The 22,315-nt window shown below is 38.6% G+C and overlaps 1 protein-coding gene across 3 annotated transcripts in view; it reads left to right on the forward strand.

The window, feature by feature from the left end:
* Positions 1 to 22,315, forward strand: part of GNAL (G protein subunit alpha L) — a 204,164-nt gene that overhangs the window by 140,804 nt on the left and 41,045 nt on the right. For all 3 annotated transcript variants that reach the window (XM_050892777.1, XM_050892778.1, XM_050892779.1), the window contains exon 5: positions 3,625 to 3,722. In XM_050892777.1, the coding sequence (XP_050748734.1) occupies positions 3,625 to 3,722 (98 nt within the window). The remainder of the gene's footprint in view (positions 1 to 3,624; positions 3,723 to 22,315) is intronic.

Below are 22,315 nucleotides of genomic sequence, written 5' to 3' on the forward strand. Positions count from 1 at the left end.
ATTTGTGTTGTACTCACCTAAGGTAATGTTTTGTGGTTCCCCATCCCCCAGAAACATTAACTGAAAAGTTTTAGCCCATCTTCCTTTATCAGCTGGAGCAAATCTGAATTCACTGTCCTTTGAATTAGAATCATAGAACCATAGAATCACAGAATAGTTTGGGTTGGACGGGACCTTTAAATGTCAGCTAGTCCAACCCCCCTGCAATGAGCAGGGACATCTTCAACTAGATCAGGTTGCTCAGAGCCCCGTCCAACCTGACCTTCAACGTTTCCAGGGATGGGGCATCTGCCACTTCTCTGGGCAACCTGGCTCTTCCCCGTGACAGGCGTTGCCAAATGTGGCTGCCACCCCAAGGATACTGCAGCCCTAAGAGCAGGTGCTGCAGGGCGGGCTTAGCCCAAAGCCCGCACCTTCATTAGCTCATCGGTGCCTGCTTGCCAACGAGGTGGCCGTGATGTGGCCGTGGCGGGAGGAAGAGGTGACAAGCATTGGGGCCTATAGGAATGAGTCATGGGGACTGGGGATCGGGGAGCGGTTGCTGGAAGGCCAGTCGGGCAAAGGGGGCTTGGCTGCAGAGGTTGAAGCTAACATGGTGACTGCTATCTGCATGTTGTCCTGCGATGGAGAGTAGGTTGGGATCCAGACATGTTTGGCATGTGTGAGCAGGATCCTCCTGTGTGCTTGACTGTGTGCAATGGGAGCCTTCAGCAGCTGAGGAGAAAAAATACTGAAGAACTTGGAGTAGACAAGAAAGGGGTTAAAAACAAGTGTGAAAAGTTGGATCGTGGTACTTGGTGTCTTGAAATGAAGCAGGATTTTTCTGGAAGGCTTTAGTCACCTGGGAAAGAAGGATAGGGTAGCTGTGTGGGAGGCAATTTGCAGGCAAGTGTACTCCTCTGCAGTAGATCGGTACATTTTAATGAGGTAAGTATATTTGCTCCGTTTTAGAGGATTTGCTTTAGACTGGAAGTCTGGAAGTCATTTTAAATAGACTGCTTTGAGATGTAATGGTCAGGTGGAAATATTTGAAGCATATAGTATGGAAACCCTTTATTTACAACATATTTGTAGGGTCTCAAGCTGAGCTGAAAAGATTGCCTCTTTTGCAGAAAAGATTTTTAAGAGTAAATAAAGCTCGTACAGAGGATGTCAAAGCAGAAGTGAAGTTAGAAACTGCTGTAGCTATGTAATTTTATTTATTTATTTATTTATTTATTTATTTACATCTGCAGCCATCTCTCAATCCATCCCACCCCACAGGAAAGGATGCTTTCACGCGGACGTCCAACTCCTCTTCCCATCCCCTTCCCGTAGGCTGCGTGGGGCTGAATGGGGCCATTTTTCAGATGTGGGTTCCCCTCAGAGATGGCTTTCTGGGCAGGTGGGAATTCCCGCCTGCTGATGGCAAGGAGGGGAGGGTGGGCACGCCGTGCTCAGCCCCCACGCCTGCAGCAGTGAGCACCTGCGGGAGGGAGGGCTGACGTTGTACACTGCTGTACACGCACCCATTGAAGGGAATGGGAGAGCTGGGTCCTTTTGCCTCAAGACCCTGACACTTATCCAGAGCTCACTCTTTCCATTGAGGAGGCAATGCCTTTCTTTGGACAAAGATGCCAGCAAGTGAGATGCATTCAGCTGTTGCCCTAAATATCAATCAAGCATAAGCTTCAAGTTTGAGGAATGTTCCATGTTTTCTGGTATTTATGATTCTGACTTTTCCACTTCTTTCTTTTTCTTGTAGTCGTGCTCTCTGTTATGTGTGTCTGCTTTCTCCTTTTACTTATTTAGTTTGATACATCTTGTCCTTTCTTGAGCTTGTTTTGCTTTCCTTCTGCTGTAGGAACAGAGAGTTTATAATAGCGGTAGCATAACTTCAAAAGGTGGATCTGCAGTGTTTTAAACGATCATTACATAAGTCGTTAAAATAACAAAGACAAAATAAACATGTCCTCATGACGGTGAAGAAATAAATTCCAAGGGCAGTATAAGCATCTGCCAGTCTCTAGTGTTGCTTCCTCTATTCTTCCAAGACTTTCTGTGAAGGTTTTTCACGCCTGCTTTATCATCTTCTTTTCTCTAAAGTTTTGAAAACTTCTTAAAGAATGGATTTTTCTCTCTCTACGTTGTGCACAAAATAGTTGAAAGAAAAAAGCATTTCTGGGGTTATTCAGGACCTCTGTAGCCATGTTCAAAACTTAATTAAATAATTTTCAGTACTAGTTTGTTCTGAAAATCTTGTCTTGTGTTTCACCTGTTCCTGAAAACGTCGCCAGCAGGTCACAGGCAGTTGCTGAGGAGTGGAGTGTCACCTTTTGGGGCACCTCACAGGGGTGGCGTGCAAGGTTGGGAAACCCATACAGAGTAAAAGTGAACCCACTGTGTTGCCAAGATCTTTCGCTACGAACTTTGTCTTTTGAGAGAAGTTTTTAATCCTGAAAAGGTGTTGGGAAGGACTGGCAAACAATTTCAGAAGGTTTCAGAATTCAGATATTTACGCAACATTTTGACAGGATCATGAAGTGAATAGTGGTATTACACCCGTTTTACGCAGAGCCAAATTGAACTATGGAAAAGCAATTTGTTAGGTTTCGCAAATTTATGACTGATCAAAGGACTCTGATGATTTTGTAGCAGTGTTGAGGTGTTAAGAGATTACGAACAACTTCTGTGTTTAAGTTGACGTACTACTTTAACAATTTGGTTTGAGGGAGGAAAGACTCAGTCATATAATAAAGGAAATACTAATTTGTCTAACCATTCTTCATTTGATTTTAGAAAGCTGTAGCTGGAAAAACTCAGTTAAGGTTTGACTTCCAGTAATGATATAACATAAAATCGACTCCCAGCTTTAAAACAAGCTGGAGCATGTGAGGCTCTACAGCAGGGGCTGGAGGAGCGGAGGAGCTGGCAGGCAGGGTCGGATGTACCGCTGTGCATGTGTGCGTTCTATACAACAGAGCTATGGCTTCACCGTCGCCAAGGACGGCTTTGATTCCTCTTTCAAATAATTCTGAAATAAGCTTGCCGGCAGATATTTCTGGATTGGGTTGCCTGGGATAGCTGCTAGGAAAAGCACGTTGTGCCAGGCAGCTGCTTAGAGGAAACGGTGTTGAGCAAAGACTCTGAAAGTCTTGCAATCAAATTATTATATTGCATGAGAAAATACCGAGCAGCGGAAAGTTGTGTTTTTCAGGAAAAATTACACAACCTTTTTAAAGTTACAGACTGGTTCTTTCTCTGCGAAGCTAAAGTTTATAAGCTGAGCAGCTTTTTGCATCACTTTTATGCCTTTTCCATGACAGAAGCATAAATTCAGTTAAAAATTAAGTGAACATGTTTCTAGGTAACATTTGTACTTACAGTGAATTTTATATATGGACTGGCATGAATTTTGAAGACAGTCTTCATTACATATCATGTACTGGAAACTGTTGACAGCCATATGTTCAGAATATTTTACTGCAATTTTGCTAATACATGTTTATTGCTTTTCTTTAAAGGTGTAATCTATCATTCTGCAAAAGTATAGAGCATGAAGGTTGGGGGGAAGGAGCAACACATAGATTGGGGATTGAAAAGATTGAGAAATGTTCTCTTATTAGTTGCATTTCCAATTTTCAGGAATTCTTTGAACATGCAAAAAAGCTCTGGGATGATGAAGGCGTAAAGGCATGCTTCGAGAGATCAAACGAATATCAACTGATTGACTGTGCACAGTAGTAAGTATTTCTTTTTATGGAATTAATAGCCAAGAATGTAATCACCTATAACAAGTTAGAAAATATAATTATAATAGCAAGATCTGGGAGTTTTGCAATGCAGCGATTAACATTTTAATTCTCTGTATAGGCTGAGCATGTATAGAAAAAGTAATTGATTGTTTTATCATAGTTGCCATTATTATACAACTAAATGTTCTGCCTCAAATATTTAACAGCTAATAAAGATGAGTATGAAAAAATCAAATTAAATGATTTTAAGTATCTTTATTCAATTCAAAATAGATTTACATAAAATCATTTCACTCAAAACTATTAAGTTTAAAAAATGTAGAGCCCATCTAAGGAAAAGGCTTTGTTTTCAATTCTGAGACCCAGACAGCACTGAAATTGCTCTGTGTTTTCACATTCCATTAAAGCTTCTGAGATTTTTACCTAACCGAATGCATACCTGCATTACTAATATATTTTCTGGGGGAAAAAATGATAAGCAGTATTTCATTAAAGATAGTAGTACATTTGGTATTCTCTCCTTCATATACATCAAGTGAAATGGTACATGTGTGCGCAACATAGTCATAATCCTTGAACGGGTTCATCTGATTGGAAATGTTATGAGAAGAGATGTGTAGTACATTGTGAAGGTGCAAATCATAAATACGTAGTACATTGATGAAAACAAATTAATCACGAAATAGTCCATTAACTTGCCAGGGCTACAAAACTCAGCTGTCCTTGGTAATAACCCAGCTCTGAATTAGGCTTTGACCAAAAATATACATTTCATGTGAACTGCTGTTGCAGAAATGTATACTCTTACAGTTACTGTGTGATTTAGGGTTTTCAGGGAACACACTCTAGTGTGTTACGATTTGTCTAATTGGCAGTATGGTCAGCAACAATGCCACAAGTCTGTTGTAGCGCTCAGTGTTTTGTTTTTCTGTCCTCTCTGCTCTTGGTGCCGAGGCTGAAGCAGAGGAGACAGGCCATGTCACTGAAGGACTTGTTGCGCTTCTGCCACAATGGGGAATTTCGGTGCTGCGGGTCAGAGTTTCTTTTCCCTCTTCCCAGACTATTTTGGGGAAAGAGAAGGATCCAGTAATGATTCATCAGCACTTGGAAGCAAGAGAAAATTACATATGTACAAAGGAACTCATTTGACCTCGGTGGACTGAATTTACCAAAACTTGGGCATTTGCTCATAGTCCAGAGTGGCTAGAAATTAAAGCAGTGGTTGTACATAAAAAACCCTAGAAGGTTGTCCTAAATTGTGATCAGTGGGTTTCCCCTCTGCCCTCACCCACCACCGCCATAGTACAGACCTGAGCTATGCTTGCTGAAAAGTCCAGACTGACTGTTTATGTTATTTATTAATACACTCAAATAAGACATCAGACCAAGAAAGTAGAATAGTGACATGTATTTAAAATAAATGAATGTAAAACTTACTTTACTGATCAGTAAAGGTCAATGTGTCTCCCAGTCCTGCTTTGGAAAACGGTGCTGAAAGGACCAGGCAAAAAAGGAAGACACTGAATTATAGTATTAATGGTACTGTGCTTTCCCTTAAAAAAATGATGCCTATCTACAGGCTTTGACAAAGAGAAGAATGTTAAGTCTCATGTTATGTCCAAAACCAAAACACAAATGGGAAAAAAATGGATCTAGAATGAAGTCCACTGTCATGAAACATAAAACTAAATCCTACTACCTTTTTTCCTAAAAGCTTAAAGGAAGTTTATTGGGGGTTTTGCTATGTATCTTCCCACCATATCTTCTAACTGGCTTGCTTTTTCTTTGTTCTGAGATTATTTATTATAGTAGTAAATATAACACTTGCATAATTCTTCACCTTCAAGACACTTCATGAAATAGTATTTGATACTTAAATATCCCTTGGGTGTATCTGTGCTTTCCATTTCATGATCTACCTGAAAATGTAACAGCTAAGTGACTTATCCACGTTTACAAGCCTTCAGTCTTAGAGCAGAGACTTGAAACTCGGGAGCAGCCATGTCATTGATCTGATCAAACAGCCTTTTTCTCACAGATATTGATGACTTAAAACGGTGAAGTATAATCTTAACAGAAAGAAGATGCTAAAAATACACCCAACTTTTATCTGCCCATCCATCATTCCTTGAAAATTAAAATGGTACTAATAGAGTCAATGAAAAGGAGATTTTAAAGTTGCTGTGTCTTTGCTGCACGTATGTCTTTATGTATTGCACAACAACAGTAGTTGCTTTACCCAGAAGAACGTTTCTGTGCTAGCATTGGATGGACCTTATTCAGAGTGATGGGGTCGTGTCGGCCTTGTAACTGACAGAGCATGTGAGACTAGGTTAGAAATACAATTCTGATACACATGTATGTTTTCTTATGTGCACTTAGAAAATACTAACTGTGAGGGTGCTGTCTTTCTGGCTCAGCAGAGCGGATGGCATTTCTCTCAGAACTTGTCCATGGTCATCTTTAATTGGTAAAGGAAAGAAGGGAAGGAGTGTAATGCTGATACACGTGCTTACTGTGGGATTTTAAAAACATCTGCAGTGTTTTCATTACACTGGCTTTGGGAGAAAGCATCCCACGCCATCAGCTAAATCCTAATCTTTTACTTGATGGTGAAGGAAGAACATTATCAGTAGGTCACCACTAATTTCTCTGCTTAAAAAAAAACAAAGCAAAACCAAAAAAATCCCAACATGTGTTAAAAATATCATTGGACTACAAGTTGGGTGGCTGACTTAAAATACTGAAAAGCATTATTAGCAAATTATAAATTCAGCAGCCCAACTTGCTGACTGTTAAGTGAGTTACAAATACAGTGTATTTTGGAATAGTTTAATTTGGCTACAGTACAGAGCTTCTGTATTTTTAAAACTTAACCTACTTTTCTTTATTACTGTGGGAGAAATATTTGGCTGGAAACAGAGGTAGTAGAAAGACACAAAGGCAAATGTTTTATTTACATTAGGCCTGAAAGGTTTTTTTCCTTGATATTTAATGCCCTTTTAAATTACCAGGGTACTGTTCCTTCACAGAAATGAGGATGAGGGCCTGCTTGTCAGACCATTTTAATATTCTTAAATGACTCTCCATGTATCTGCACTTCTAAGTGATGGTTCCAGAGTTGAATTTTTGTCCCATTGCATTCACACGAAATAACAGCGTGTGCGTGCATGGGTGGCCCTAGCTGGAAGGGTTGTACTTCAGCTCACTGAGTTCCTCAGTGTAGGAAGTAAGCCAAGGATTTAAAGCAACCTTGCCCTCAGCCAATGCTTTATCCCAGTTTGTCTATCAGTCTTCTTTCCCTGATAAAGTACGCCACTAAGTGTGAAGGCCTAAATTGGTCTCTGCAAACATTTGGGCTAATAAAACTTGATTATGCAAGTTCTCAGGAAAGCAAACACAAGGAATGTGAGCTTGGCCAAAGAAAATTGATTTTATATTTGCGCTAATATACATGGAAAAGACACATCTCAAATTCTTCTTCTTTGCAGTTATTCTGTCTTGGAGAAGGGTTTCAGCCAACTTCTGAGGCATCTATCCTAGTATTAGGTGGAATAATGAAAAAAAAAAGTTCTTTGTGGTGTTGTCCACGGATTCAACTCCTGATATGAGAAAACAGATAATTTTTTTTCTCAACAGCAGCACTTTTTGAAACCAAGCATATTTCTGACTTTCCTTGTGCTCTCCTAGACATAAGGTTTAGTTACTAGCATGGACATAGTCATCCCTAAATTCCCTCTTACAGTCTGAGGTCAGAAAACCTACCTTGGCATTATCTGCTTCTTTTGTCTGGTGTGGCACTTCAATCTGGCGTGTTGGTATGTACACAGGCTACACGCATGAGTGTAAATAAATAGGAGCATTAGTCGATTGTGTACATTCACTTAGTGTGGCTTCAGGATTTGTTACTTAATACTGCTTCTTCTAGGGATTTTCCTAGAAGATTGGCTGTATCATATTCCAAATTGAATTCTGCTAAAGCTCTCATAGAAACAGATCACACACAGGCTGCATCGAAGCAGTGGCAGCTAAGTCCTTCCTGCGGTGCCCTCCCAACACCATTTGTCAGTGAACCCAAGCCACTTGCAGCAGTGTTGTTCTCAATATTAACCTTTTCAATGCCAAGGTCTTTATTTATTCCTAATTCTGTCTCCTTTGAAAGTGCCATAGTAGTAACTCCTGGTGTCTCAATGGTATCAAGCAGTTTTTTTATTCTGACAATGTATGAGGCTTCAGCTTTCCCAGCTTTGGTAGCGGAATAGCAGAATTGGGGTTTTTTCCTCTTTACCATTAGAGAGTAGGAAGGAGGTGCTTTCTATGATCTCAGCATTTTTGTGTGGTTTATAATTTCCACCATATATAGGATTAAATCTAGGGATTATGCCCTGTTTTGTGTACTTGGTCATGGGCTCTCCATCAGCATGCACTGTTCAGCTCTGTCTAATTTAAGAACATTGGAACATGAAGAAAAATAATCTCTTGGGCACCCTTGAGATCTGAATTGAAATTTTGCTGAAAAATTCTACAAACCACTTAATATTTTGCATAAAACTGTCACTGATAATTGGCTGTATCAATTAGTGACTGACTGTTGCAGCCCATCAAACATTTTTTGTATATCCCATATCATATGTCTTTGTCAAAGGAGATGCATGGAATTGGTGCCTTCAGTCGGATTTGTATGCTCTTGGCCCTGTCCCAGGTTTTTTCATAGTAACTGCTGTGTAGGGGTAATTCAGATAGTAAAGGTCACTGAAAATCACCCGAAAAACAGAGACCCTCCAAAGTTGGGTGCCTGGAGCCCCATAGCACCCCTGTTCTCTGTCGCTGAACGAAACAAGAACAGTTTCTTCATCATCAATGTTCTCCAGGAAGACGAGCATGAAGAGGCCAAAAGAATCTGACCTGGTGTGCTTGCATATAGCATGACAAAACTGCAACAGAAAATACAAACACAGTTACTGTTGAATAAGAGACTTTTCTAGTTTATGCAGATGTATTATCTGTGAAATCATCAGTCCAGCAATCTGTATTTAAACTGACCAGTAACAAAGATCAATAATCAGAGTTTCTGCAGCACTTAGGGAAAAAATGTTAAGGAACTGCAGGTCTTCCATTTTGTCCCTGGAGGAGCGGTGTGGTATCTGTGTGTTGTGACGTCGTTTGAGACAAAAGCCAAAATTATTTCTTTTAAATCTGCTGGCTTTGTCAAACCACCTGGGAGTGCTACAGTGTATGACACACTGCCTTCTCTGTGTTTGGAAAGATTTTGATGCCCTGTTGCTCCAAAACACGCCGCCTGCGTACTGACAATCCCAGTGCCAGACTTGGTTCTTGTTAGGACCATTAGGCCCATGTAGAGAAAACAGAACCAGAGAGGGAAGACAATCAAGTGGCTTTGTGCAGACGTCCATCTTGGAGCATGACATGTCCAGCCTCAGGTTTGCGAAGTCCTGTTTGTGCTTTCTCTGTTCGCTGCGTACTTTGAAGACACCTTGGTATTTCTTGGCGCATGCCTGAGAAAGTATGGCAGCTCATTGAAAGGGAAGCAGGCCTATGAAATACAGCTCCTGAAATCATGTTTTTGTTGTGGAAAGGAAGGGAGCCAGAGGGAGAGTGGGAAGGAGTAGCTCAAGGAGTAGGGAGGAGGAGAGAAGTTGTCTTGCATACTGATCAAAGAATCATGGTCTAAATGTTTTTGAAGTCCTTTACACATGGCAGTAACATTTAATTTCAAATGTAACGTAGTATGACTGTGGCTTCGGATTCATATTTGAAACATGCTTTTTATTGGCAGACTAGAGCCAGAAGGTGTGAAACAACTCAGAACCCCCTTTCATCTTCGCCTTTTGTCTTTAGTAAAATTTCTTTCATCATGATGGATGGTGTAGGAAATGTGGATGTATGTATGATAAATTGAGGTAAACACACTGATTATAAGCTAGAGAATATTATTTTTAAAAGCAGTGATTCTTTTTAAACTTGATAACTGCTTATTAAATATAGGACAAATACTTTTTACTTAGAAAAATGAAGAAAAGTATTAATTATAAATGTTTCATTCCTCATGTAACTAGATTTTTGATGGTGATATGGGAAAACTATAATAATACAATTTTCTTCCATCTAAAATTCTGTTCTGGTTCATATATAAACAACTCACTGTGATGATGAAGTTTCTTCATTTTTCTTTTTAAGATCTCTCATGCAGTATTGCTTTCAAACCTTAAAAATTCATTGCATAAGTTAGTTAGAAGCAGATTTTGTTTGCTTAATTCATGAACAGGTTTTCTCCACTTACCTGATTTAAACTATAAACCTTAACCAACCAGTAAATTGTTATTTAATGATAGAAAAAAAGAGAGGGTTTATAATTATAGAGTAATTACTTTAGCCTTACTGATGAGTCTTCTAAACAGAGATGGTTGCCAGATAGGACAAAAGTCATTCTGCAGTGTGTAACGCTTAATTTTTTCACTGTTTACTAACTAGTAGACCACACTCTTGAGAGGCGGAATTGTAGTTTCTTAAAATGTGCACTGGGAATTCTCTGAAATAACCTTTTCATCTGTTGCTGTGATTTTGTTGTTGTTGTTGTTCCCCTTTTTGCCCTCACTTATGAAAAAAATCATTAGACTTAACCAATTCTACCTTAATTTTGGTAATCCAAATGTGACCATGATGTTATAGTACTAGTAGTTAGAAGTACAAAAATACGGAAGAAGAAGCAGCTGTAGAAACCCCCAAAATGCCTTTGTATTTTCAGTTTGGAGGAAGCAGCAGTATGAAAATACCGTTCACAAACAGCCAGTATGGCATACAGGCATGCACTCACCTGTTTTAGCCACTTCAGTTCACAAATGCTTTCCATACCTAGAGAAGACAATAATATTTCTCAATTAAAAAATAAGAGAGAAAATAGTTTATAAACACAGCACCCCTCTATCTTTTAAAAGTTAATATGACAAATATTTTTTCCTATTAACTAGTTACCATTGGAGAAGCCTTTAAGCAGCCCTAGATGGGCTGCTCAAACATAAAATTAAATCGTACATTTTCCCACACACTTCTGTGTGCATGATGGTCTGTTTTCTGCAGTTTTAGAACAAGCAAAAAGGTTGAAAATGTAAGGCAGAAAAACATAAAATATTCCTTAATCTCAATTTAAAGTAGTAATAAAGTCTAAAGACCAAGCAAAGTCTAAAGACCTAGCAAAGTTATGACAAATGCATGAAAGTACACTTTCACTCTTTTTAAGATGTTTTGTTAAACATTTCTAGTTTCCTTTGAAAAATATAGCAAAGCTGACTTTACTCTGTTGAGGAAAGAGTTCTTTCCTCCCTAGTCAACAGTAGGTGTTCAGTTTTTCCTGAACACCTGATGAATGGTTTTCTTAATTTTTTTCCTGACGGCACACATGGTGTAATAGTAGGTGCAGGACGTGTTAGTGTAACACAGCAGCTCAGCCCCATTTGGAAATACGATCCATTAAGTGAATTAGAGGATTGCAGATTGGTCTGTCAGCTGAGCTTGTCTGCATTTAGTTTTCTGTGTTAGTATCCTATATTTAATTTGGAGATATGTTTTTCCATATCCCTTCTGCAGAGGTAAACTACAGACTTCCAGAGGCTTTTGCAATTATATTTGCAATACACACTTTAAGCGCTTTTAGAGCCTGAGCAAAAGCCTGCTAAAGAATTAAGACACTCGGCATCACCCTCAGTATATACGCTCTTAAAGTGTTAATATCCTTTAAAACAAAGAAAAAGCATTCTGTTGCATTTATTATTAAAGAGGAAAGGCTGTGTTTATTTTATATCACAGCAGTGAGGACAGAAGTGAATAGGTACTGCTACAGGGCTAAGTCAGTGAACTGGCACAGCGGGCCAGTGTGACTGGTGAAAATGGCCAGAATCTGGGATATTGAGCAGGGGGATGGGAAGGCTTCTCTGTAGGACTGAACTTCATTGAGGGACATTTTGTTTGAATTTTGTGTATTACAAATAATATGAGGTCTTTTTAAAATATATGAATGGAAAATAACAAAGTTAATAAGCAGACTTTGAAAGTTGCCTTGAAAGTTGCTGTCTATCTTGAGTACAGATAACTTTCAATAGAGAACCTTAAAACCTGTGTATTCCCTACTATCAAGTCAAAGAAAGAGGAAAACTAAGCACCACTTACAGTAATCGCGCTGATACAGCTTAACTCCAGAAGTCCAGATTGTGAATCATTGCTCAGCGTCAGCAAGTCAAAACCTCTTCATATGAAATAAAACTGCAGATGTTGGTTATCTAGAATCTGCATGCAGGATTTATGAGTAGATTTCAGAAGGAAGTTGTAGGTCATTCTGTCAGTTCTGGTGTTATTTATATGCTGTTCTTGGTTTAGGACTCTTCCAGTGTATGCGTGGGAGAAAGAGTAAACTATGACCAAAGCCAGCTTCATTATATTGCAGGGAATGCTAAGAGTCACTTATATTTACTCCACTTCTCCAGTTTATGCCAATTGATACAAAATTTAATTCAGTCTGTTCATTTACAATTCATTGTCAAGTGTGTGCATATTCTTGGTGGAAGAGATTAGTTGGTTAAAGAATACGTTAGCCTATTAATAAGCTTATTATGTAACACAAATGTATTTTAAATTTTTTCTGTGGGATTTTTTTTTTTACTATGCGCTAGAGAAAAGTGTGTTCCATATTCTGTTGCCTTAAACCTAACCTACTGTGAAACACTTGTTTACATAATAAATTTAATATAATATAACAACTGTATAATAGCTGTAAGTTGGATGCTTAAAAAAGAAATGAGCACTGAAAATTTAATGGCAGGTTATATGGGATACTGTCAAATTATTTATACTTGGGGTTCGCTTTCCTTAAATACCACATGCATTTTTTCACTTAGACATGGTCAGCTTTTCTTTTTTCAAGTAGACAGTTTCACACCACAGGATAAAGAAAGGCCAAGAGTCATATTTCTTCCTTAAGGAACTACTCACTGGCCAGACTCTGCATACACAGGCTCCTCTGCGCTAATACATGTACACAGCCTGTTTATGTTAGGATCTACAAGAAGCCAGGGTTTGGGTGGTGGTGTTTTTCTAAATTAATGCTACACCAACAGATTTGAAAAAAGAAAGATGGTGGAATGCAGAAGTTAAGAAATAAGAAAATAGAATACAGTTTATACTGTGTTGGAAAAATGTAAAGGCTAAGCACCTATGCTTGAAAAAGAAATTTTACACCTCAGACTAAACCAAAATAGAGTCGTGGTATTTGTCAGTTTGGTTGTAATCCCAATTTTAAGGTAAATCAGACTGGGAGACTAAGCAGTTTAAGGGTGTGTCTTTACTTCTCCTAATTAAGTTAAAGCTAATTTTGTTCATTTTAATACAAGACAACAATGATGCTGCCAGAATTTTTTAAAAGTTTATTTGACTTTAGAGAAACTGTTTCACTGGTGTCTATTGTAAAAGTATTCTTTCTGATTTAATTAGAAATGTTTGTTATAATGGTGGATTTTTACACAAAGTTTAATTTGAGCCTAAATTAAGCAGTGGGAAAGAAAATATGTATAAAATGTATCAGTAGACTTCCTGTTTAATGAACACATGAAATAATTGTCTTCCAGAATAAAATTTGTGAAAGTTCATTTGTTCTAGAATTGGTTCAAAAATTAGTTTTTCCTCATTTACTACTCCCCTCACAATTCCTCTATTTGTAATCAAAAAAGAGAGATGATCTTAAGCAGTTATCATACTTAACTGCTAATACAGGAAAAGGGGAATCTTGAAATCAGTTGTATGGGTTTTCTGAGAATAGTTTTCAGTTTTAGTTTCCTTTCTTGGCTGGGGGTGGTTTTTTGTTTTTCAGATACTTTATCAGAGAAATTAATTGGCCTGAATATCAAAATAACATTTAAGTATATTTTTCTGACTGAAGCCTGCTGATACATTTCTCGACTCCCTGCCTTTGCCTCCTTGCCACTTTTTCTCTTTGTAAAAGAAGACTTCCCTACCTTTCTTCTGGTTTAGAAGAATGTGTTTGGGTTTGGGATTCTGGATGTTAGCATTCTGAAAGTCCGATGGTACAGATTTTGGATAATTACTGTTTATTAAGTTTCTTTCCATCCACATCATGAAGAAGTTTAATGATCAGCATGGGTATAATTTCTTGGCCTCCACTTATTTAGTGGCACAACTATGTCAGACCTGTAGTTGCTAACACTACTATAGCAATTATTAAAAAATAGTTTGTTAAAGAGCAGTAGAGTGTTAAAGAGCACTATTGCCACTAGGGTTTATTCTGTTTAGGGAATGTAGAAGTAAGCTCTGCTGGTAAAGGAACTTCTTTATCCAGTATGACTTTTATATTCATTGAGTTGGTTGACCTATTACCTTACATTGTCAGGATCTTAGAGACTTTTTTTTTCAGCAAGTTTGCCATAAACTAGATTTTCTCCACGAACATACTGGATTCTGCTTTGAAAAGCTTTTCTCTAAGAGACAGATGCCAGTGAACAAACATTTTGGTACATTCTACAGAACTAGCAGGCCCAGGTATGAAGTAATCACAGTAAACTACAGTTCATTACATCAGCATTGTTACCATTGTTTTAAAAAAAAAAAAAAAGTCACGTAGTCACTAGTTTTCCCCCAGTTTCATTTTCTATTAAGAACTACATGGAAATCTTTCTGTTTTGTTGGGGTTTTTTTGCTTTAACTTGTGTTATGCACTGGTTACTCACCTCTTTCCTCCATAGTTTGTAGGCAGCTGATGTCTGTAGGGTCTCATGCCAAGGTGAGAGGTTCTTCAGAGGAGGTTGTGGTGCAGAGGGAGTGCAGAGTGCACGTTGCTTCCTGTCAGTGCCAACCAACCCAGGCAAAATTTTAGGTTTTTGACCTGATAGTATGTCAAAAGTGATAATCAACAAATTACTTTATGTAAAAATGGCAAGGGTGAGACCTCTATTAAAGGTTATTCATAGAAATTGGTTAACTTATTTATAAATACACAATTCTGTACCTCTGGCAGGGAGCTCATCATAATATACAATATGTTGAAAGAATGATTATATGATGATTAAAACTGATTTTAGGAATGCTCTTACATAAGTTGTAAACAAGTTATACCTATTTGGAGGATGAAAGGAAGAAGAAAGAGAAGATTGTACATGGCCAAAAATGATAAATATGGGTTTACAAATAAAGCAAAGATAATAAAGCATTAAGTATTTTTAGGCAGGAATGCAGAGTCTTAAAGCAGTGGACCAACACATAACCTTGCTAGTAGTCTCTTATGTCTCTTTAATGAAGGCAAATGTTAAATGTATGAGATTGCGCAATGTCAGGGGGAGTTTAACCTATGTCCTGATGGAAATGAGCAGAATGGATATGGGGGGAAAAAACCCACCACCACATAAGATCCTGTAAACAACCAAAGAGGAACTTTGCTAGGGAAATCTTCTATTTCCACACCATATGAAGAGCACAGCGCAGGTCAGTGTTCAGAAATGTGAGTAAATACACGGCTACATTCCGAGCAATTAGCTAGCCTGGCTAAAAGGCAGTTACAGTAAACATTAGATAAGTATTGATACTGTGAAGTTATCAGAAATTTATAGGAGAAGACTGCAAAAACTGAAATATAGAATGGAATGCCTTTAACAACAAAGAAAAAAAATCCAGCAAAAAATAATCTTCTGTAGGCATTCTGTGAATTTCTTTAGGAAGGGAGTAGTTGAAGGACAGTTCCAAAATATTTAATCTTCTGAACCCTTCAGCCTGTGTGATGAGCTTAAAACAGGTATCTTTCTCCACAAGCAAGACAGGTTTCTTCATCTTATCTAGCCTCGTTGTTCCGAAAGATGGCTATCTTCCGTGCTAGAAGGCTAGGAGCACAACTACACTTTTTTCTGGAGGAAAAATAGAAAAGGCTTTCCAAGTGAAAAGTCCCAGTTTCATTCTGCCTCTAATGGGGTTAATTGTAGTTGTCTTTTTCTGTGGACCTCAGAGCACTGGGGCGAGGGTTTCTCTTCTAACAGGTGCGTTACTGTCCTCTTTGCCTGAAAACAGTGGATAAGCCCACCGCAAAAAAGATGGACAAGAACAGTGCTCTGTAGGCATGACACTCAATATTTCCCTATACCTCCATAGAAGTCCCTGAAAACCTGTGAAAGAGATCATGACTTCTTCAGAGGACTCACTGGCTTTCTCCAACCCTTGACAAGTTAAGAATTGCTGATGTTTTATCAATTTTCTCTCTTAAAATGGAGACAGAGGCATATCTTGCTATCACACTGTTTTGGAGAGATTTCAACATAAAAGCTGCTTATTTTCTGGAGCTTTTTCACCTTACACATGTGCAACAGTTATTGCAACACTGGCTGGAAGTCTTCTGAGCAGAATCCAGCATGTTTGGATTTTATTTGCATTGTCCTTTTTCCTCTGTTTCAGTGCACAGACCTATGACTGACTTGTGGTCTTGATCTAAATTCGTTGGCTGACATATTTCCCTTTCTTCTCTCCACTTACTAATAATATCTGCAGATCCGTTTCTTTGCTTTACCCTGTTTTGTTTGTTCATTGTTTTATTCTTGACAGATTGACCGTTTCCTATGATACGGGCCTCTGGGCTCTTGAGGTAGATAGGTAACGCGTCAGCTTGGTCAGTCACAGTGAGGTTCACCTATCTACTTGGATATGTAAAGTTGGCTTATTCTCTCTACTATTCCCAAGCCTCCTTTGACTTTTTTTAATAATTTCATACTTTTATATTTTACGTAATCTGCATAGGCAGAATGCAGGGCTGTTCATTCAGAAGTTATCATGTATCTGTAAAGACTAGAGAGCACTGTAGTATTTTTCAATGAGCTAAAGGCTTTGCATTTATACATTGAAGAAGTTCTTATATGTGATTTTTTTACTGCATCCTGTTAGGGAACAGACCATTATCAGACCCATCTAACCTAACTCTGAAATTACCTTAATATTTGTATTGTGTAATGCAATTATATTTTTCTATTGTTCATAACACAGTTGGGGGCTCTTTTCATTTGTCTGTAAAAAATCTCTTGATAGGAGTCTTCTTATTGTGGCAATTCCATTCTATCTGGGCATGTGGCTCCTTCATACCTTGTGAAGAAGGAAAAGAATGTCATATGTAGCTATTTGCTTGATAAGCGCTAGATCTGGGCGTGCATGACAGAGAGGGCACTGTTTCCAGAGGAACCACAAAATTGAGTTTAGGGGAAAAAAAGGGAGGAAAGAAGGGAAAAGACTTCTTTTCATTTTAGGCCAACTTCAGCAGTACAATCAGTACTCCATGCATTTTGAAATTGTTCTGCTTTCTGCTAGGGGTCAGCCATAAATCCGATAGGGAAATAATGGCAGATGGAAAACCTTGTGAGTGTTGTGGACATTTGCAAACCCTTACCATACTCCTGCGAGGATTCAGTACAGTGCATTTGGCACTCTCAACCTACACTGCAAATTGTTTCCACAAGACAGTTCATAACATAGTGGCAGAGAAGACCCCAAGGTCTTTACATACAGTACCACCTCACTTATAAAGCTATGCACTCATTTGATGTAAGCAGACAAAGTATACCAACAGGAGAAAAAGGGGAGAAATAGGCATTGCTTTCAGAAAAGATGTTTTCTTTTTTTACTAAATCCATTCTTGCTTCGTGATTCTCAAGTGAAAAGAATCCATCAGAAACTCCCACTGAAGTATGCTGGAAATTCACAAATGTTGCACAGTGTGCTTAAATATTCAAACTACTGACAAATCAAATATTAAGTTTTATATGCATTTTTGCTTTTATATAGTTTAAAAGTAGGTAGGTAACATATCTCCTTCTCAGATGATGACAACCTTGCAGAAATAAAGTAACAAGTAGAACCTGGTTTCAGGAAACAAACTTCTAGAACCATAATCCTTTTAAATATTTATTTGTGTGAAATACTCTTTGTCTGTAAGAAACTACCTTTTCAACTGAAAGGAGCATTTCTTCTCCAATTACATGGCCTCAGCTGAAATTCTTAAATTCTAAAGTGCCCGGTTGGATGAAGCACTTGAGCTCATTTCTGAGGAATGTGAGTACTCCTTATTTATTTCTCTCTTGCTAAGAGGTGAAATAATCAAATCCTAATTGTTTCTCAGAGTGGAAGCAGAAGAGGGCATTGAAATTAATCTTCTGTTTGTTATGCGCTGGAGGCCAATAAGGAGTGTGAAGGAAAGAAAATATACAAATTGCATTAACTTTCAACACACTTAACAGTAAAAGCAACAAAAATGCTTCCCATCAACAGTGGAAGATTTTGAGTGACAGGGAGCGTGACAGCAGTCTGTGCACGGCACGACAGGGCCAGCTGGCTGTGCAGAAGAGGTGCTTCCCTTCGTTCACGGCTGTTCCATTGTCTTTTTTGTTCCATGGTGGGGCCCCGGGTTGGGTTTTGCATACCTTCCCTGGAGCTGCTCACGTGTTTAATCTCAAGACCTTTCTCAAAGCATCTCTCCTCTGGGTTAAATGTAATACAGTTGCAGGTATCCATTCAGATCTGTGACTCACTCATCTGCATACCTTGTCTGGTGCTCTGAGCTAGAAGTGACTTATCAGTTGCAATTTTCTGCATTGAAAATTCCATATTTTTCCATATATACAGTTGTGTGAGCAACAGTGCATGTGTTACACATGTGCAGGTAATACAGAATATTTCTCTCCAGAGTCATGTCTGCCAGATCTGCTACCGACTTGAGAAGGTAAGGGTGCTCTGAAAATAAGCTGCTTTCCTTCCTCCCCCCTGCCTAGCTGCTGCACTAAACGGGACTCTGCCTCTTAGTCCCTCATCTTGTCTTCCATTCCCCTGTGTCACTTCCCCTATACCACTCCCTCCCCAAGGCACTGTTAGTCTCCAACTCATAAATATATCATGGATTATTTGGGGGTGATGGCTTTCAGAGGAGTATGCTGAGATGTGGTATAGAGCCAAATCTGCAGCTTCATACTGTAGTCAGATGATGCCAGAGACGTTCTGCAGACTTTGAAACAAAGTATGATGGTCCAGTATTGTGTGTATTCCTAGAATATCGCAAGCAGCAGTGTTTCTCCATTTTAAAACCAAAAATCCATCCAGGTCACTGCAAGACTCTCTGTTCTTGTGCAAGATTGAATTAGAGGTAAATTGGCTTTGATTTCTTAGAATGACTGTGCTCATGTTGCATTGGATTCTGTTCACAAAGCTCAAGGCTGATTTTTGTTCTGGTGGTGTAAGTTGTCTGATTACGGTAAGATAAAACAGTATGGAAGCTGTTTTTTCACTAATCTTATTTGATTGTAGGTTTTAGAGCAGGCTTGTTGGTAAGTCCATTTAGTGAAATTATACAGGTTTGGGGATCTTTTGGCTATTCTATTTGTAATATTCTGTTCTATTTGAAGAATGGGACTAAACTGGAAGCGTTCCTCCTCTTTTTTTCTTTTTTTTTCCCACCCTGCTTTCTCTCTGTCAGAAATCATGGCATGTTGCTTTGTATTTTCCTTGTTGGTAGTTTGAGATAGTGTTAGATGCCTTTCTGAGGATCAGTCTGAAACTTTGCAATACAATGCACAGTGATGGCCTGTTGTCAGCATTGGCTAAAGAAGCTGTGACAAATCAGCAGTGGAGATGGAGAATCGGTTTACAGCTAGGAAAACTACAATGGCAGTTGTATTGGGAAATCAGTGTTCTTTTAGTGTGTTTTTTTATTGCCCAAATGTCAGTGTTTCTCAATAGCTTGCTCATAGGAATAGGAGTCAAGGGAATTCTCAATGTCCAAATCACAGAACATGTGCTATTGTTTGAATTCTCCTCAATTTGTGAGCTGCTCGCAGCAGGCTGTAATCATGTATCATGCTGATTTTTGGTATCTGTTATGCATTATTTCAGTTTCTTATGACTTGTCTTCCTTATTTACACAGGGGAAGCAAAAGGGCAAACTAGATCAGGAAAAAGAGCTTCAAGATGTAGCTTTACTTGAGAATGCGTTACCTGGTTTGGCCTTGGGGTACTTTATCCATGAATTTCAGTTTACCTATCTGTGAAAAAAAAAGGGTAATGCCTTCCTTAAGACCTTGTAAAAGCTGTTACTGTGTTTGATATTAAAGGTTATTGTGGAGGAGTCACAGGCTTTTTCAGTACAATGCAGTCATAGGTATTGGTTTGTCTTTCTGATTGCTGTGAAATAATTGTTAGTGCTGCTCTTTGGCAAAGACATCATTATTCTGTCTAGAAAGTATCAGTACAGCTTCATTATTTCCTGGAAAGTGTTTGGTGCGGTACAGATACAGGTCTGGTCCTTCTCAATTGTCTTTGTACAGCACATCAAATGAATTCTGCTCCGTTTTACTACAGCTTTCGATGAGACTAAATTATAAGTTTGTAAGAACTGGGATATGAATCCTAATAATCAGATTTAGTGAAAGTAAAATGAATGCAGCCAAAATCTTTTAGTTCCACTTTATAGTTTAAATATTTTTATTATTTTGTTTAATATTGCAGATGTTTTCAAGTTTTTAGAAAAATATTTACATTAGAAAGAAGGACACAAGTTAAGCAGCCTGACTAGTTTACCTAATCTGTGATGCACAGGTTGTTGCAAAATCCCCTAAACAGGAGGGGAAACATTAGAAAATGATTGAGGAGCATTTTTCCCTACCAGCTCAACTCTTTGTCCACACTGGGAAAATATATCACATTGGAAAACAGTTAGCCAACAGTTTTGTCTTTAATGTGCATAAGGACCACTGTGTAAACTGTGACCAATTCAAACGTCATTAAGTACCATTTTCCCTGTCTATACTAACAGTAAAACTGTGTTCAGTAGTCAATGGTTTTTTACTGTGTGCCAAGTATAGACAAAATCTGAGTTGTTCATTGTGAAATATGTACACCAAAGAGCTTTTAAATGTGGTAAGTCTATGACTAATGTTAATGCTTATAGGACTGTCGGGGACAATGTAGATATTTTCCAGTAATGACTTTGAGGATTGTTTGCTTTAGACTATGTAAAACAAACATAATACAGCCAGCCAAAGTTAGGAGTCTTTGCTCCTCTTAATAGAAAAAGCGTCTTCCATGGAGGATGCTTGAGAGGAGCAAAGCTAGATGATAAGAAAGCACCCAGGTGTGTTTAACTCGCTGAAGAATATTGTCTTCAAAAGGTTACCCAGTACCTAGTTCAGGTTGCATTTCAGAAGCATCAGTGAAGGCAGCAGACCAGTATAACCACCATATCTCTTAGAAGAGTTCATGCAGGGGCTGTTTGCCCTGGATTTCCAGTGATCCAGCAGCCTAGGGAGAAAGTGACCATTCAGGGCTCTGAATTGTTAGATGCAATAATCTGTCCCTAAAATGGATAACGCTGTATAATCTGTGGTTATTGCATTTAGAATAGATACAGGAAATCATCTCTTCTTTTAATAAATACAGTGCAGGTAGGCAGTGTTTGAATGGAGTGTCCTTCTGTAGGACTGACTGCTAAGATTATATATGCTGTTTGGTTTCCTGCTGATTAAATTATATTACAATTTCATCTGCCATCAGTCCATTTTAGGCATGCTAAGCAATTAGACCCAGATGGACTGTGCCTTACAGAAAGGCTTGGCTTTTTCTCTAAGGTTTTATTGGAAGAGGAGTGTGAGAAGAGTCACACCCTTAATGAATATGGCTGCGTTGATACAAGGGCTCTTCCTAAGAGGGTTTTCCAGAAAGGCTCATTCTAGTGCAGACAAGACCTCGAAGAAACAGTAATCTGCCCCACCCACAAGCTGTGGTGGGGAGTTCTTCCTGCATCCTTAGCAGTGGAGCAGACCCCTTCCACTCTCTCTTCATGCAGCGAGTGCAGCCACGCTCTCTGTGGCCGGCTGTTTGCCCCGTCTACTGCTGACGGTGCAGCAAAATCTTGCAGTTAGACGAGAAGAGAGGACTTTCAGAAAGAAAAGGGACTTCTCATAAGAATTGAAAAGCCTATTGTTAAAGCACTAATTATTTTCTTTGTTTTGTGGTTCAGAAATATCCTTTCTTTAAGCTGGCTCAGTCGTCTTTACTTTTTTTTTTATTAGGTCCGCTGCTTGAGCTGACCTTTTAAAAATCTCTTTTGAGTGGCTTTGATTTTTATAGGGGAGTCCATTATGGTGTAAGAATGCAGACAGCATAGGGGTTCACTGCCGTATAATACTTCATCATCTTAAAATAAGTATTTTCTTCCAGTTGCTTTGGTTGGTAGTTGAAAAATGCTAGAAAAAGATCTACATATTTTATTTGAGATATGATGGAACTGGGAAGGAAAGCAATAAATAATGATAACAACTCTTAATGTAAACTTGTTTTCCACTGGTGAGACTTATACTGTTTTCTTTGTCACGCAGTGAGTAGTCCCAGTGTAAATCATGTCTGTATTTAAGGTTCGTGTTTGAGCAGTTCCCAGAGTTGTCACCAGATTTTCAACCGTCCCTGCTATTTTTACTGTGGATTTTCCAGCTGATATTAGGAGGCACTGCCCATGTACTGGCTGATCTGTGCATGTGTGGCAGCTAGTC

This window comes from Gymnogyps californianus, chromosome 2 (genome assembly GCF_018139145.2).
Source record: "Gymnogyps californianus isolate 813 chromosome 2, ASM1813914v2, whole genome shotgun sequence".
NCBI classification, from domain to species: domain Eukaryota; kingdom Metazoa; phylum Chordata; class Aves; order Accipitriformes; family Cathartidae; genus Gymnogyps; species Gymnogyps californianus.